This window comes from Chrysemys picta, chromosome 6 (genome assembly GCF_011386835.1).
Source record: "Chrysemys picta bellii isolate R12L10 chromosome 6, ASM1138683v2, whole genome shotgun sequence".
Lineage (NCBI taxonomy): Eukaryota > Metazoa > Chordata > Testudines > Emydidae > Chrysemys > Chrysemys picta.
Genome location: NC_088796.1, coordinates 3,441,068 through 3,457,453, shown reverse-complemented (window position 1 = coordinate 3,457,453; position 16,386 = coordinate 3,441,068). Strand labels below are relative to the sequence as shown.

At 59.0% G+C, this 16,386-nt stretch overlaps 2 protein-coding genes across 3 annotated transcripts in view; one reads left to right on the top strand and one right to left on the bottom strand.

Moving 5' to 3' along the window:
- The window catches only part of GALT (galactose-1-phosphate uridylyltransferase), a 22,351-nt gene extending 19,371 nt beyond the window's left edge, over positions 1-2,980 (bottom strand). Inside the window, exons 1-2 of the mRNA XM_065598652.1 lie at positions 2,823-2,980; positions 340-509 (exon numbers count right to left, since the gene is read on the bottom strand). Coding sequence (XP_065454724.1) covers positions 340-509; positions 2,823-2,946 — 294 coding nt within the window. The 5' untranslated portion in view covers positions 2,947-2,980. The remainder of the gene's footprint in view (positions 1-339; positions 510-2,822) is intronic.
- The window catches only part of LOC101945707 (sigma non-opioid intracellular receptor 1), a 13,776-nt gene extending 3,302 nt beyond the window's left edge, over positions 1-10,474 (top strand). The window contains exons 1-4 of one of the 2 annotated variants that reach the window (XM_065598656.1): positions 4,514-4,710; positions 6,233-6,433; positions 8,157-8,249; positions 9,665-10,289. In XM_065598656.1, the coding sequence (XP_065454728.1) occupies positions 4,563-4,710; positions 6,233-6,433; positions 8,157-8,249; positions 9,665-9,891 (669 nt within the window). In that variant the 5' untranslated portion in view covers positions 4,514-4,562 and the 3' untranslated portion in view covers positions 9,892-10,289. Of the gene's footprint in view, positions 1-4,513; positions 4,711-6,232; positions 6,434-8,156; positions 8,250-9,664 lie in introns of those variants that run through there. The other variant, XM_065598655.1, reaches the window with a different exon arrangement.
- The last annotated feature ends 5,912 nt before the right edge of the window (positions 10,475-16,386 follow it).

Sequence of the window (16,386 nt, the reverse complement as noted above, 5' to 3'; positions counted from 1 at the left end):
CATCGACGCTCATGGCTCTCCCACTGAGAAGATGCCAGGTGTGGAGTCTGGTAGGTCAGGGCTGGGAGCCAGGACTCCTGGGTTCTATTCCCAGCCTTGGGAGCGGAGTGGGATTTAGGGGGTTACAGCTGGGCAGGGGCTAGGAGCCAGGACTCCTGGGTTCTATTCCAGGCTCTGCCACAGATTTTCTGCATGACCCAGGATGAGTCACTCCCACTCTCTACCCCCAGCTGTTAACCCGGCTAGCGATACCCTTCTCCCGCACACAGGCACAGCTCCATTCATTGGTGTTCACTTGCTGGGAGGTCCCCAAGGGCCCTGACCCTCCGGGCGCAGTACCTCCCCATTGGCTCGTGCTGCTCCAGGGCACAGCGGGTTGGACAGGTCACAGCGAGGGACATCCTCTTGCGGGGGTTTCTCCACCTGCCCCTGCCAGGGACGCCTCATCCGGTGGGCGGACACCAGCACCCAGTCATCCCGCAGGGGGTTGTAGCGGACATGCTGGTGCTCTGGGGAGAGGAAGGGAACAGAGACGTGACCGCGGCGGAACCTGCTGGGCTGGGAAATGCTCTTCTAAGGGGCCAACGCCTCCACGCAGAAACACCTGCAGCTAAAGTCTGTGCTGATCATCCCCAGGGCCCAGACACCGCTCCAACCTGCACAGGCAGACGGGGAGGGTGTCTAGGTAAAGACAGAGGAGCCTGCTACCTCCAGCTGCTGAGAAGAGGGAATGCACTGGGATTCCTGACCCCGGGCCCTGCCCTGGGGCTCCATCTTTCACAGCCCCTGGCTAGTAGACGTCAGATCAGTCCAAAGCCACCACAGCCCCACCCACGACTACCCCACCCCCATTCTCCTGAAAAGCGGGTGGGGGCAGAAGCTGGGTGCTCACGGGTTTGTTTCCAGATCGTGCTCCCAGCACGGCTGCTGCTCAGAGCTCTCTCCAGCAGCCCTGGGCAGGATGTCATTCCTGGCATCACCCCGGCCCACAGGGCTCTGAACTGTTTTATTACCAGTAGGGACCTACCAAATTCACCGCCATGAAAAACCCGTGAAATCTGGTCTTTTGTAGGCTTTTACCCTATACTATACAGATTTCACGGGGGAGACCAGTGTTTCTCAAATTGGGGGTCCTGTCCCAAATGGGAGTTGTGGGAGGGGGGGGTCACCAGGTTATTTTAGGGGGGTTGCGGTATTGCCACTCTTACTTCTGCACTGACTTCAGAGCTGGGCGGCCGGAGAGCGACGGCTGTTGGTTGGGCGCACAGCTCTGAAGCAGCAGAAGGGGACAATACCAAACCATGAGTCATCACAAAACCTAATTTCCCCCTACTGTTACACACACCTTCTTGTCAATGTTCGAAATGGGCCACCCTCATTACCACTACAAAAGTGATTTTTCCTCCCTTGGTATTCTACTGTTAATTGAATTGTCTCGTTAGACTGCCCCCCACCTGGTAAGGCAATGCCCATCTCTTCATGGGCTGTGTCTATATAACCGGCTCCTGTATTGTCCACTCCATGCATCTGATGAAGTGGGTTCTAGCCCACGAAAGCTTATGCCCAAATACATTTGTTAGTCTCTAAGGTGCCACAAGGACGCCTCGTTATTTTTGCTGATACAGATTAACACGGCTCCCACTCGGAAACCCAATACCATACCTGCCATCCTTAGCTGCTGCCTTCAGAGCTGGGCTCCCAGCCAGCAGCCGCTGCTCTCCAACTGCCCAGCTCTGAAGGCAGAGCCGCCACCAGCAGCAGTGCAGAAGTAAGGGTAGCAGTACCGCAACCCCCCCACAATAACCTTGTGGGCCCCCCGCCCCACAACTTCTTTTTGGGTCAGGACCCCTACAATTAGAACAGCGTAACATTTCAGATTTAAATAGCTGAAATCATTATGTTTAAAATCTTATGACCGTGAAATGGACCATGAATTGGGTAGGGCCCTAATTGTTGCCAGCCATTTCCTTCCAAGCCTAGCCATGTTTGGTTCTACAAGCCCCAGCTTCCGGAATCAGGTGAGAACATGAGACCCTCAGCTTTCATTTAAGAAAAACGAGGAAGGTTTCAGTCCTCACAGCTGCGGAGAAAAGCTGGCTATGTGACACCGCCCCAGCTCAAAATCCAGAAAGAACCTACAATTTATTATTTTTAATATCTCATGATTTTAGGGGCCTGCTTCATGAAGGTCTGGGGCTAGCGATGCAGCGAACAATTGCAGTGGAAATAGCCTGGCCTGGCTAATTTCACTCTACTGCTGCAGACAGTGGGGTGCTTGAGGGATATGGCTGGTCCAGAGGGTCCCATGTGAGGAGGAAGAGGGAGGTCTCTTGACAAGCCCTGAAGCAGTCTGCCCCTTTGGAGGGGCCTCACTCCTGTTAGTCCCACAGCCCCTCCGCTCCACACAAAGGACCTCACGTTTTAATGGGGGAATAAAATCCTTCCCATTGCTGTTCGGTGAGCTATGTTGGAAAAACAGACCGGGCGGGCGGGCTGGTATTGTGGGGCAATGATGGGGGGGGATGGGGGTGCCAGGAGGCATCGCTGGGGAGATGGGCTGGGGATGTCATCATTGGGGGGCATGTTAGTGCTGGGGGAGTGAAGGGGAATGGGTTGGGGGGGCAGGTACTTGGGGGATGGGGCCCCAAGGGGGCAATGTGTGGGTGGGCCGGGGGGCCAGGCACTGGGGGGGGGAGGAGCAATGGGGGGCGGGGCACTGGGGGGGGCGATAGGGGACCAGGCACTAAGGGGGGGAGCACCGTGGGCGATGGGCGAACAGGCAGTAGAGAGACGGGGGGGGGACGAGCCGAGCTCCCTCCTACCGCTGGGCTGGAAGGACCCGACCGCCGGCCCCGTCCCGCCGGGCCCCGAACTCTCGGACTCGGAAGGCGCCTCCATCCCCGCCACCGGCCACCGCTTCTCCATCACGTGACTCTCCAGCCCCATCACGTGACCGCGCAGTTAAAGAACGCCTCCAGAAAGGCGACACCCTCCCGCCGGACATGCAGCGAGCGAGCCCCGCCCCGCCCCGCCCCTTCTCTGGGCCTGTCACTGCGGGACAGCGCCCGCTCGGCCCCGCCCCCACCTGTCACTGCGGGACAGCGCCCGCTCGGCCCCGCCCCCACCTGTCACTGCGGGACAGCGCCCGCTCGGCCCCGCCCCCACCTGTCACTGCGGGACAGCGCCCGCTCGGCCCCGCCCCCACCTGCCCGCTCGGCCCCGCCCCCACCTGTCACTGCGGGACAGCGCCCGCTCGGCCCCGCCCCCACCTGTCCGCTCGGCCCCGCCCCCACCTGTCACTGCGGGACAGCGCCCGCTCGGCCCCGCCCCCACCTGCCCGCTCGGCCCCGCCCCCACCTGTCACTGCGGGACAGCGCCCGCTCGGCCCCGCCCCCACCTGCCCGCTCGGCCCCGCCCCCACCTGACCGCTCGACCCCGCCCCCACCTGTCCGCTCGGCCCCGCCCCCACCTGTCACTGCGGGACAGCGCCCGCTCGGCCCCGCCCCCACCTGACCGCTCGGCCCCGCCCCCACCTGACCGCTCGGCCCCGCCCCCACCTGTCCGCTCGGCCCCGCCCCCACCTGTCCGCTCGGCCCCGCCCCCACCTATCACTGAGGGACAGCGCCCGCTCGGCCCCGCCCCCACCTGTCACTGCGGGACAGCGCCCGCTCGGCCCCGCCCCCACCTGCCCGCTCGGCCCCGCCCCCACCTGTCACTGCGGGACAGCGCCCGCTCGGCCCCGCCCCCACCTGTCCGCTCGGCCCCGCCCCCACCTGTCACTGCGGGACAGCGCCCGCTCGGCCCCGCCCCCACCTGCCCGCTCGGCCCCGCCCCCACCTGTCACTGCGGGACAGCGCCCGCTCGGCCCCGCCCCCACCTGCCCGCTCGGCCCCGCCCCCACCTGACCGCTCGACCCCGCCCCCACCTGTCCGCTCGGCCCCGCCCCCACCTGTCACTGCGGGACAGCGCCCGCTCGGCCCCGCCCCCACCTGACCGCTCGGCCCCGCCCCCACCTGACCGCTCGGCCCCGCCCCCACCTGTCCGCTCGGCCCCGCCCCCACCTGACCGCTCGGCCCCGCCCCCACCTGTCCGCTCGGCCCCGCCCCCACCTGTCACTGCGGGACAGCGCCCGCTCGGCCCCGCCCCCACCCGTCCGCTCGGCCCCGCCCCCATCTGTCACTGCGGGACAGCGCCCGCTCGGCCCCGCCCCCACCTGTCACTGAGGGACAGCGCCCGCTCGGCCCCGCCCCCACCTGTCACTGCGGGACAGCGCCCGCTCGACCCCGCCCCCACCTGTCCGCTCGGCCCCGCCCCCATCTGTCACTGCGGGACAGCGCCCGCTCGGCCCCGCCCCCACCTGCCCGCTCGGCCCCGCCCCCAACTGTCACTCCGGGACAGCGCCCGCTCGGCCCCGCCCCTTTGAGTCACCCTGCGGGCTGCGATTGGCCGGCGCGCTGAGCGCCGCTCGCTCCCATTGGCCGGCGCGGAGCGGGCGGTCCCATCCCCCGGCCAGGCTCGGCGCGCGCCGCGGCGCCCTGCGGAGCGGCGGGTGGCGGGGCGGGATGTGGGCGCTGGGGCCGCGCGCGCTGCGGGCCGGGCTGGCGCTGCTGGGCCTGGCGCTGCTGGCCCAGGGGCTGCGGAGCTGGGTCGCCTCCCGCCCCTTCGAGTTCCGGCCCGAGGAGATCGCGGAGCTCGGCCGGCACCACGCGGGTGAGTCCGGGCGGCGGGGCCCTGCCGGGGGCGGAGCGGGACCGATGGGGTTGAGCCCCGCGGGACAGGGGTCTGGGGGGGTAACGGGGGGGACCCTTGGGGATGTGTGGTTCTGAGGGGGGGGCCATGGGATGGGGGTAACATGAGGGGGGGTTAGGGGGGATGTGTGGTTCTGGGGGGGGCCCCATGGGATGGGGGTAACATGAGGGGGGGTTAGGGGGATGTGTGGTTCTGAGGGGTGGGCCCCATGGGATGGGGGTAACACGAGGGGGGGTTTGGGGGGATGTGTGGTTCTGAGGGGTGGGCCCCATGGGATGGGGGTAACACGAGGGGGGGTTTGGGGGGATGTGTGGTTCTGAGGGGGGGGCCATGGGATGGGGGTAACACGAGGGGGGTTAGGGGGGGATGTGTGGTTCTGAGGGGGGGCCCATGGGATGGGGGTAACGCGAGGGGGGGTTAGGGGGGATGTGTGGTTCTGAGGGGGGCCCCATGGGATGGGGGTAACATGAGGGGGGGTTAGGGGGGATGTGTGGTTCTGGGGGGGGCCCCATGGGATGGGGGTAACATGAGGGGGGGTTAGGGGGATGTGTGGTTCTGAGGGGTGGGCCCCATGGGATGGGGGTAACACGAGGGGGGGTTTGGGGGGATGTGTGGTTCTGAGGGGTGGGCCCCATGGGATGGGGGTAACACGAGGGGGGGTTTGGGGGGATGTGTGGTTCTGAGGGGGGGGCCATGGGATGGGGGTAACACGAGGGGGGTTAGGGGGGGATGTGTGGTTCTGAGGGGGGGCCCATGGGATGGGGGTAACGCGAGGGGGGGTTAGGGGGGATGTGTGGTTCTGAGGGGTGGGCCCCATGGGATGGGGGTAACGCGAGGGGGGGGCTAGGGGGGATGTGTGGTTCTGAGGGGTGGGCCCCATGGGATGGGGGTAATGCGAGGGGGGGTTAGGGGGGATGTGTGGTTCTGGGGGGGGCATGGGATGGGGGTAACACGAGGGGGGGGTAGGGAGGATGTGTGGTTCTGATGGGGTGGGCCCCATGGGATGGGGGAGTAACATGGGGGGCACGGGGATGGGGGATGCATGGGGGGCTGGGGGGTAACGTAACGGTGGGACCCATGGGACGGGGCCTGGACGGTAACATGAGGGGGTGGCCTGGCTGGCAGAGCCAAGTGTGAGTTGTTGGCCAAGCCCGGGGCAGGTCACTGGGTCCCTGCCAGCTCTTGGGGCGCAGCTGCACCGATTCGTAACAGGTGCCCACTTGCCTGGTGGGTGTGACGCTGGGACCCAGCCCATCAGCTGGCGGGGCCGGGTTGGAGGCTGCCTGCCTAGGGGACATGGCAGAGAATAGACGGGGGGGATGTTAGATCCCATCCCTAATGTCTTCTTCCCTGAACGAAGCCAGGCTCCCCTTCTAAGCGCAGTGTCTTGTATTGGTGGGAGCCAGGGAGGTGGCAGGGTTATGGGTGGGGCCGTGGGCCTCCTGCGTGGTGCTGACTTTGCCGGGGTTTGTTGGTGCTGCAGGCTTGGACCATGAGCAGGCCTTCTCCAAGATCATCGTGGAGCTGCGGAAGAAGCACCCAGGCCACATCCTGCCGGACGAGGACCTGCAGTGGGTGTTTGTCAACGCGGGCGGGTGGATGGGTTCCATGTGCCTGCTCCACGCCTCGCTCACCGAGTACGTGCTGCTCTTCGGGACGGCCGTTGACACTGGGGGGCACTCGGGTAAGTAGGGCTCAGCTACATTCAAGCAGAGGTTCAGGTTGAGGGGTTGCTATTGGGTAGCCAGTGCTTGGAGCGCACTTTGATCTCCAACTCGAGTGTCTTGCACCCCAACCTCTAGTGCTGCAGGCATGACCCTAGCTCTGCAGTCTCTGGGCTCATGCTCGCTGAGGATGAAGGCAGAACCTTTCCCCCAGGGCTCAGCCTGTAGAGGGCTGGAAAATCTTATCCCACCTTGTAAGCAGCGAGGTGGGAGGGAGATGCAGACTTCATAGTCCTTTGCTCTCCAGGGCAGAGGCTGAGCCACTTTCGCAATGTGTGCAGATCACACATGCTTCCAGCCCCCAGGAACTGGGCCATGAGTCAGGGACTCCGTTGTTCCCTGCATTCAGGTCCTGAGCTCATAGCTTTACCTTCAGTCGGAGAACTGTCCCAGATTTAGAAGCAACCCTCTCCCCTCCATCCCGGTTGCCCCCACTAGGCATGAAAGCCACCTGTTTGGAAGGGGTTAAAAGAACTGGCCTAAATGTGTACTTGGTCCAAACACCCTGCACAGTCCTTAGAGGGCGGTACACCTAGGGAGCCATTGGGGATCTTGGCCTCAGTGCAGTGATGCGGGGGAAGGGGGACTTGTCCTGTGTTTCTCTGCCTTTTAACACCTTTTACACTAAAACAAACAACCGTGGTGTTTCCTTGATTGTGTCACCCAAACACAGCTCAGCACACTTGGCCTCTGGCCAGAATCCCAGAGAGATCCCCACGCTCCAGAGCCAAGGCAGGATTGTTCCCTGCCGTGCATCCCCTTGAGCTTTTTCTAGTCTAATAAGTGACTGAAGCAAACGGCTTCATCCCATTCCTTTTAGACCTTTGTCCTACCCCTGATAACTCTGCTCCCTCCATGGGACTCTTCCCCATCAGGCCCTTGTACATGCCTGTGGTACCTTCTCTTCTTTCCACTGCCCCCTGCCAGCTGTGGTTGGACTGAGCTGAAAAAAATTAGCACTTCCAATCATCCCTCTTATGTCCGTAGCTCCCCAGCATGGTCTGTCTGGTAAGAGGAGTGTCTCTGCCTTGTGATCCCTCTTCATTGCATCTTCAGTGGGGTGGCTGGGCATCCAGGATCCCCCAGCCCAGGAATGCTGTGTAAACACACTTGCGGAAAGAAACCATGTTGAGGCCCAAAAAGGGAGCCTGTCTTGTGTCTGATTTCTCTTCTCCCCATGGGTAGTTGACTCCAGCACATGTTGTTAGCTGCTGAGCAGTGAAGCCAAGACTAGTGAGAAAAGCCCAGGCCCCAGAGATCACTGGCCCAGGATGTCTGACTGCCTGTCCCTCAGATGGTCCATGCTGGGGGTGTGCTGATCAGCAGAGCCCTCCTGCCTCCAAGAGCCAAAATGAGGGGGAACGCAGCTGGATCCCCAGAGAATGGAGGAGGCAGAAGCAACTCGAGACCCTTTCCCTTTAGCCTGCAGCCAGCATCTCAAGGTTGCCTCCGAGCTCCTGTTCCCTTTGATTCCCTGTGGCAAACGATTATAGAGAGGAAGGTGGCAGCATGCGGTTGGGTGGGCTCCTGTCCTTGGCAGAGCTCCTGGGGACACAACAAGCAGCCAGATCCAAGCTGTGGGTGGAAGGGATTTGTTCCATGAGGTTTTGGAGACCTGGATATTAAGGCCCCACTTTCCCCCATAGCAGTGCTGCAATGTCACGCTGTGTGCCTCTCTTGCAGGTCGGTACTGGGCTGACATCTCTGACACCATCATCTCGGGGACCTTCAGGCAGTGGAAGGAGGGGACGACCAGAAGTGAAATCTATTATCCAGGTGCTGTTACCCAGGGTTCTTTCAATCCAAAGCTCTTGGTAACCTTATTCTGGGCCAGGTGGTGTCCGGAAATAAATCGGTGGGGACATGGCCATCTGACCGATAGATGGCTGGCACAAACAGGACAATACAAGAGTGTTCATACTTAAAGCTATACTTTACTTAGTCTTAAGCACTTGCACACGTCCGCGACAGCTTGGTAAAACACCCCAAAAATTTCAGGTGCATATTTACCCAGGGTCTTGAGGCGGTGTCGAGCTGATAACTGCAACCATCCAGTGGCCAGCCGGATGTCTGCAGGGAAGCTCGAGAGGTGTCCAGGCATTGAAGTGTCCATTGAGCTCAGATTTCTTCCTCTTTTTATATCCAACTTGTTAGCATTACATATCTTGTTCGTTAACAAAACTGTTGGGCAGAAGCCAAGGTAAGGGTGGAGATTTCCAGCCTGTCAGGTGGACAATTTTCCGTCACTCAAGCAGGAGAACTTTCCATCAGTTAACTAGCTGTATAGCAATAGTTAACTACTGCCAGACTTATCTTGCAAAATGGCGTGCTTCGGAAAAGCAGCTCAAGTCAGGAGGGCAGAGGGTCATGTTTACTCCTTGAGGTCACTCGCTCCACCCTCCCCTCCTGGTCTGTTAGTTGTGCTAGGGTTTCAGAAAGGCCTCCTTTTAGCTGCTTTCAGCAAGAAGTGTAGCAATTGGTATTCCAGCCGCTCGCAGTGGTTTACACATGTTACTGGGCTCTGGGCTATCAAAAATCTGCTCCTACAGTCCATGTGGCACTGTCAGCGCCAGCCCCACCCACTCGCGTTTGAAGGTCTCCCCTGGGTGGCTGCCTTTGCAGGGCTGGTTGCCGTGGGCTTTTCACGTAGTGATTTGAATGGATAAGGCTAGAGCTTTGTTAGCCCCACAGGATAGAGGGAAACGTACAGGGCACAGCAGATTAGCCTGTAGAACACCACACCTCTAGTTCTCGTGGAGGCCACGAGTAGAGCAGGATTGAAGGAAAGCGTACACGCTGATGGGTAACGAGCACATCTCCATCAGGTGGGATTAAAAATAAACATGGGGAGGGTCATAAAGCCGCCTGGTTCAGAGCAGGAGCCAGCCACTGAGTGTCAGGAGAAAACTGCCCCTTTGGGAAGGCTGTTCCTTGATTCTACACCGGGGGTATCCTTGCAACCTTCCTTGGAAGCAGCTGGTACTGGGGGAACAGGCTTCTGGATTAGCTCCCCCCCCGGCAGTTCTCCAGCAGGGCGTTGAGCACCCCCCTTGTCCCGGGCTAGGAGTGGAGGTTCATCAGGCCCACAAAGAGCTCTGTGTGCTGTCTCTGGAGACATACCGGGAGCAGCATGTTGGAACCAGTATTTTTCAGACTAACAGCCAGTGCTCTGTCTGTCTGTCTGCCTGCAGGGGACACCATAGTGCACCAGTCCGGAGAGGCCACGGCTGTCCAGTGGAGCGCCGGCACCTGGATGGTGGAGTACGGCCGTGGCTTCATCCCCTCCACGCTCATGTTCGCCTTGGCCGACACCATCTTCAGCACTCAGGACTTCGGCACCCTCTTCTGCACCCTCCGGGTTTATGCCAAAGCCTTACTCCTGGAAGCAGGTGCCTGCTTCAGCCACCTGGCCCAGTGAGACCACCCTCCCCACACACCAGCACGGCCTCACAGGAAGGGTGCCCTTTTCCCATCCCCCACCATCATGCAGATTGTACCAGAAAGGCAGTGGGAAAGAGCACCTCTGCCCCTTTCCCCACGAAGGCGTGCCAGGTAGGCTGACCCTTAGCTGTGTCGTCCGCCTGCCGCAGCGAGCACTCAGCCGGGGGAGAAACAGGCAATAACAGATAATGGAGAAACCTAGATCACTATTTTTTTAATATCCAAATGTTCCTCTATATTTCTGTAACGAGACTGCAGCGACGGTTGAGCTGCCACCCACGTCTGTGTGTGTCCTTGCCTTCTGTCTGCAGCTGTCTCTCGTGCTCTCTCAAAATGGCAAATGAAATTTAATATGGATAAATGTAAAGTAATGCACATTGGAGAAAATAACCCCAACTATACATACAATATGATGGGGGCTAATTTAGCTACAACTAATCAAGAAAGCGATCTTGGAGTCATCATGGATAGTTCTCTAAAGACGTCCACGCAGTGTGCAGCGGCAGTCAAAAAAGCAAACAGGATGTTAGGAATCATTCAAAAAGGGATAGAGAATAAGACGGAGGATATCTTATTGCCCTTATATAAATCCATGGTACGCCCACATCTTGAATACTGCATACAGATGTGGTCTCATCTCAAAAAAGATATACTGGCATTAGGAAAGGCTCAGAGAAGGACAACTAAAATGATTAGGGGTTTGGAACGGGGTCCCATATGAGGAGAGTTTAAAGAGGCTAGGACTTTTCAGCTTGGAAAAGAGGAGACTAAGAGGGGATATGATAGAGGTCTATAAAATCATGAGTGGTGTGAAGAAGGAAAAGTTAACCTGTGGAACTCCTTGTCTGAGGAGGTTCTGAAGGCTAGGACTATAAGAGGGTTTAAAAGAGAACTAGATAAATTCATGGTGGTTAAGTCCATTAATGGCTATTAGCCAGGATGGGTAAGGAATGGTGTCCCTAGTCTCTGTCTGTCAGAGGGTGGAGATGGATGGCAGGAGAGAGATCACTTGATCATTACCTGTTAGGTTCACTCTGGGACACCTGGCATTGGTCACTGTCGGTGGACAGGATACTGGGCTGGATGGACCTTTGGTCTGACCCAGTGTGGCTGTTCTTATGTTCTCTGAAAACTAGGGGCCTATGAAAAACCAATTGTGGGGGGGGGGGGGGGGAGTGTGACATGGATCATCCTGTGCATACACACTCTGGACATGAGAGAAACCATGCCCAGCAGGTGTTTGCATAGCATAGGGCCAATTCACTCGTCCCCAGCTGAACCTAGAGTAACTGCAGTGGAGTAAATGGGGGTCAGCTAGTGTGAATCTGGTGTCTAGCCTTGGAAGTGACATACGCAGGATGCGTCTAACTTCCAAATGGACAGATGCGCTCTGTATAGATTACGTAAGATACCGGTGTGTATCCTGTAATCTGTACCTAGTCTTCTATTTACTGTTTCTAATATAGAATCTGTCTGATTTAGAGTTCGCTCCAATACCCAGTGTCACTAGATGGCGTGTTCCGTTAGACGCTAGCATCAAGTACCATCTGCAGTAACATGCTGCGCTACTTGTTGAAAGGCCTGTGGGTTGTGTGTGTGTGAGAGATGTGCCCATGCAGTCTGTGTCACCCTGCCCTTGTGTCATGTTTTGGGTGTGTACAATCTGCCTCCTTTGCAAGGCCCCAATGAGGGGAGATTAGGGAAGAAGGCCAGAGGCTGGGGCAGGGGCCCTTTCCATGCTGCACATTCTCCAGAGGCCTTGTTATTGTTTGTTCCCGTGATGGGGAGAGCCACCATCCATCGCCTTAACAGACAGCCTTATTGCGGTGGCCTCCTGGGCTATGCACGTGTCTGTACCTCCTGGTGCTGGTGCCTCAGCTGCTGGGCACTCCGTGCCCCTAAAGGGCTCTGTGTGGGCTGAGCCCCAGGGCTGGGGAGCACATGGCAGAGCTCGAGTGGAGCCAGCCTGCCCTGTGGACTGTCTCTTGTAACCGACCTCTGATGGTTATGGGGATTTGCCCCCATAGCTGTTCCCCAGTCTGAGATACCTCATTCCTCTGTCCCATGTGGCCCTGGCTCTCTCCCTAGTTAATGTACTGACATTTGAGAAGTGGACGTTACTGAAGACTGTGGGGCAGGAAAGCAGCTGTTCCAAACCTGTGGGCTACTTTCCCCGTAGGGCCTCACAGCTGTTACTCGTGGGGGAATTCTGCGCCACTGCGCGCATGGAGAAACATGTCCCCCTGCAGACTTTTTGCTCTCCTGCGGAAAAATGGCTTCTGTGGGGAAGCAAAGAGAAGCTGCACCAGTGCTCGCTCACCACTCCCTGGCAGTGCAGGTGTGTCTGGTCGGCCCAGAGGAAGAGGTAAGTCACTGCAGGGGGGAAGGGAAAGAGGGAGGGTCTGGTGATGCCTTAGCTGCCCAGGGACATGGGCGGGGGGGGGGGCGGAGGAGGAGGAAGGACGGAGACAGAGTTTCTCTCTCCCTTCCCTGGACGGAGCAGCTGGGGCTGGGTCAGGTCAAGGCCCAGACACCTCCCCTAGCTGCAGGCAGCTTAGATCTGCAAGGGATTTGGGGTGGGGGGGTGGGGGTGGGACTGAGTGCAGGGGGTGAGGCTCAGCGGGATGGGAGTCCCAGATGCAGTGGGGGGTGAGGCGCAGCGGGCAGGTTGAGTGCAGGGGCTCCAGATGTATGGCGGTTGAGTGGAACTCCTTGTACAGTGACCCCTCCACCCACTTCCTGGCCCCATCTCTTCTCAGCCACGGGGGGAGGGGTCACTGTACAGTGAGCTGCTCCCCTGTCCACCCAACCTCCATGCATCTGGATCTCCCCCCGTCAAACCTCACCCCCAACACATACCCATACCTGGAGTCCCCCCTGTATCTGGAGCCCACATACCCCGAGGACCCCCCCCACTGAGTGCCCCACACCCAAACCCCCATCTTCTTAAGCCTCACCCACTGCACTCAGTCCCACCCCACCAAACCCCACTCCCCTGCACCCCGATGCCCCACTGAGTCCCACCCCAGACACTCGCCCCCTGCTGAGCCCTAACCACCTTCACCTGGCCTCCCCTGCAGAGTTCCATTGACCCGGCACCCAAAAACCCCAAATGAGCTCCCGCACATCCAGATCCCCTCCCTGAACCAAGCTGCCCACACCAAGATTGCACCATACCCAACCTTGGTATTCTTGAAGGAATTTTGCACCAAAAATTAAAAATTCTGTGCCTACAAATTTTAAAATTCTGCAAAATGCTGCACATTTTATTTCTCAAAATAACACAATATAAGCACACCATTTTCAATTATTTTAGTAATTTATTTCCAAATTTTTGTCAGCAAATAATTGAAAATGGTGTGATTATATTGTGTTATTTTGAGAAATAAAATATGCAGAATTTTAAATTATTGTGTGCAGAATTTTTTGGCACAGAATTCCCTCCGGAGTATTTTACAAACCTTTGGTCTCTTACTACAAAGGGGTGGCCCCTGGAAACTACAGGTCCCAGCATGCAATGCAAGCAATCTAAGAGGCAGTGTTATATGCTGGGGCCTGCAGGTTGCCTAGGGATGGGCTACCTGTCTGGCTACATCTGAAACGGCTTCCCCCCCCCCCCACCCCCCCCGTTAAATTGTCCAGGGGCCAAATGCTGGTCACTTGCTTTTGGCAGCCAAGTTTACAGCCTCTTTAGCCTTTCAGTAATGTCAAACGAGCATCACCACGAGAGCCAACCGGCTCCAGAGCATGCGTCTCGTTCCTGGTCCTTGGACTGTCATCGCAGCTCGGTACATGTACGGCCTGGAATCGGTCACTCTTATTTTTATCAGTGTCAAGAATAAACATGCTCATCTGGCTTAATTAATTTATTTATTTTGTTTTGAGAGAGCGAGAGAGAATCGATGGCCCGTGCAGACCTTTCCTGCATGCTTCGGGGACGGTGGGAGGGAGAGATTGTTTTGTTGGGGGTCAGTAATGAAAGCTGTGCTGTGAATCCAAGGCTTGTAACATTTCTGCCAGAGAAGCCAAATTGATCTCAAATGATCAACTCCAGACTGCAAAGAGAGTGGGTGGAGCTAACGCCTCCTAATGTGCAGCCCTGCTCGCTAGGAGTAGCCAGGGGCCTGTCTCCTGAGGGAACCCAGGTCTACACGGGAAGGTTTTAGCAGCATAGCTATCGCTGGGAGGCGTGGGGGGGATCACCCCTTCAAGCTGCTACTGTTACTCAGCACAAGCCAAGACTGACCCCTGACACCTTCCACGCTGTCGTTGGGGTACGGTCAAACCACCCAGTGCCAGCCTTCCCGTCCCAAGGACTCCCTCCCTCTCATTGGCCTGCCAGTAATAGGCTCCAGCGGTCCATGAGCCCCTTCCCCGGCTCTCCAGACGCATCTGGAACTTTCCTTGTCACTTTGAGAGTTTAAACTCCTTGAGCCAGGGACTGGCTCTAGAGCTGGGCCCCGCTCTGGATCAGTGACGGGATGCTGGTGCTTTCTCGTTCCTTCTCAAGAGCCCAGTCACTGAGTTCCCAAGTTTAGAGTGGCAGCCATGTTAGTCTGTATCAGCAAAAAGAACAAGGAGTACTTGTGGCACCTTAGAGACTAACAAATTTATTTGGGCATGAGCTTTTGTGGGCTAAAACCCACTTCATCGGATGCATAGAGTGGAAGATACAGTAGGAAGATGTATATAGAGTAAGGACATGAAAAAATGGGTGTTTTTATGTTTAATATGGTGCCACAAGTACTCCTGTTCTTTTTGCTGAGTTCCCAAGGAGACTTTTGCTGCTCTTCTAACATCCAGGCCGCCCCTTCCTGCTGGCCCCTCGCTGCATTAGGTGGGGAGATTCTGCAGCCAGAGCCGTGCTGCCGTGTGAATCCAGGAGAGAAGCCGGCTCTGGCCATAGCTAGGTCCTCTCAGGCAGGTGTAATGGGAGTTAACGTGGCCAGTAAAGTCAACAGTGGGGGCTGAGGTGCACAGGGAGGAGCTGTTTTTCTGTGTCCACTTTTCCCTCTCTCCTCGCACACGGCTTTATCTGCATCCCCCACACCTGCATTTCTCACCTACGTACAGGTCCTAGCACCAGCTGGGGACAGGAGCCCTCCTACATCCAGACTGTCCCTCACACCTCCAGTGGGTCATTTCTGGGCCACAGGTGACCCCTGTTCCCTTTGGTCAGGAAACCTCAATTAGTTAACCCCCGCTGCTCTCCGAGGAGCTGAAGGGAGGTGGCCTGTTCCCTTGGAAAGGGGTTTTCCAGACAGTTGAAATAAGGGGCTATGTCCTCATGGAGCTGAATTAATAGAGCTCGTTCTCCTCCTCCATTGTAGCCGTGTTCTGCCACCCCCAGTTCTCTTCCTGAATGCCAGCCTTGCTAACCTGGGCACTACCGAACCGCGCCGGGCAGTAACTCCTCCTCGGGCAGAGGGCTCGCCGAGCCGCAGCTGCTCTCCACAGAGGTCTGCCACTCCAGGCCAGTTCCCGTTCCACCCCTTCCCCTGGTCTGCCACTGCAGGGCAGTGCCCGCTCCACCCCTCCCCCTGGTCTGCCACTGCAGGGCAGTGCCCGCTCCACCCCTCCCCCTGGTCTGTCACTCCAGGCCAGTGCCCGCTCCACCCCGCCCCCTGGTCTGCCACTGCAGGGCAGTGCCCGCTCCACCCCGCCCCCTGGTCTGTCACTCCAGGCCAGTGCCCGTTCCACCCCGCCCCCTGGTCTGTCACTCCAGGCCAGTGCCCGCTCCACCCCGCCCCCTGGTCTGTCACTCCAGGCCAGTGCCCGCTCCACCCCTTCCCCTGGTCTGTCACTGCAGGGCAGTGCCCGTTCCACCCCGCCCCCTGGTCTGTCACTCCAGGCCAGTGCCCGTTCCACCCCGCCCCCTGGTCTGCCACTGCAGGGCAGTGCCCGCTCCACCCCTCCCCCTGGTCTGCCACTGCAGGGCAGTGCCCGCTCCACCCCGCCCCCTGGTCTGTCACTCCAGGCCAGTGCCCGTTCCACCCCGCCCCCTGGTCTGTCACTCCAGGCCAGTGCCCGCTCCACCCCGCCCCCTGGTCTGTCACTCCAGGCCAGTGCCCGCTCCACCCCTTCCCCTGGTCTGTCACTGCAGGGCAGTGCCCGTTCCACCCCGCCCCCTGGTCTGTCACTCCAGGCCAGTGCCCGTTCCACCCCGCCCCCTGGTCTGCCACTGCAGGGCAGTGCCCGCTCCACCCCGCCCCCTGGTCTGCCACTGCAGGGCAGTGCCCACGCCGCACCTCCGCCCGACTGTCACTCCAGACCAGTGCATGCACTGCCCCTCCCCCTGGTCTGTCACTCAAAGCTAGTGTGCACTCGGCCCCTCCCACTGTTTGTCACTCCAGGCCGATGCCCGCATGGCCCCGCCCCTTTGGGTCACCCTGCGGGCTGCGATTGGCCGGCGCGCTGAGCGCCGCTCGCTCCCATTGGCCGGCGCGGAGCGGGCGGTCCCATCCCCCGGCCA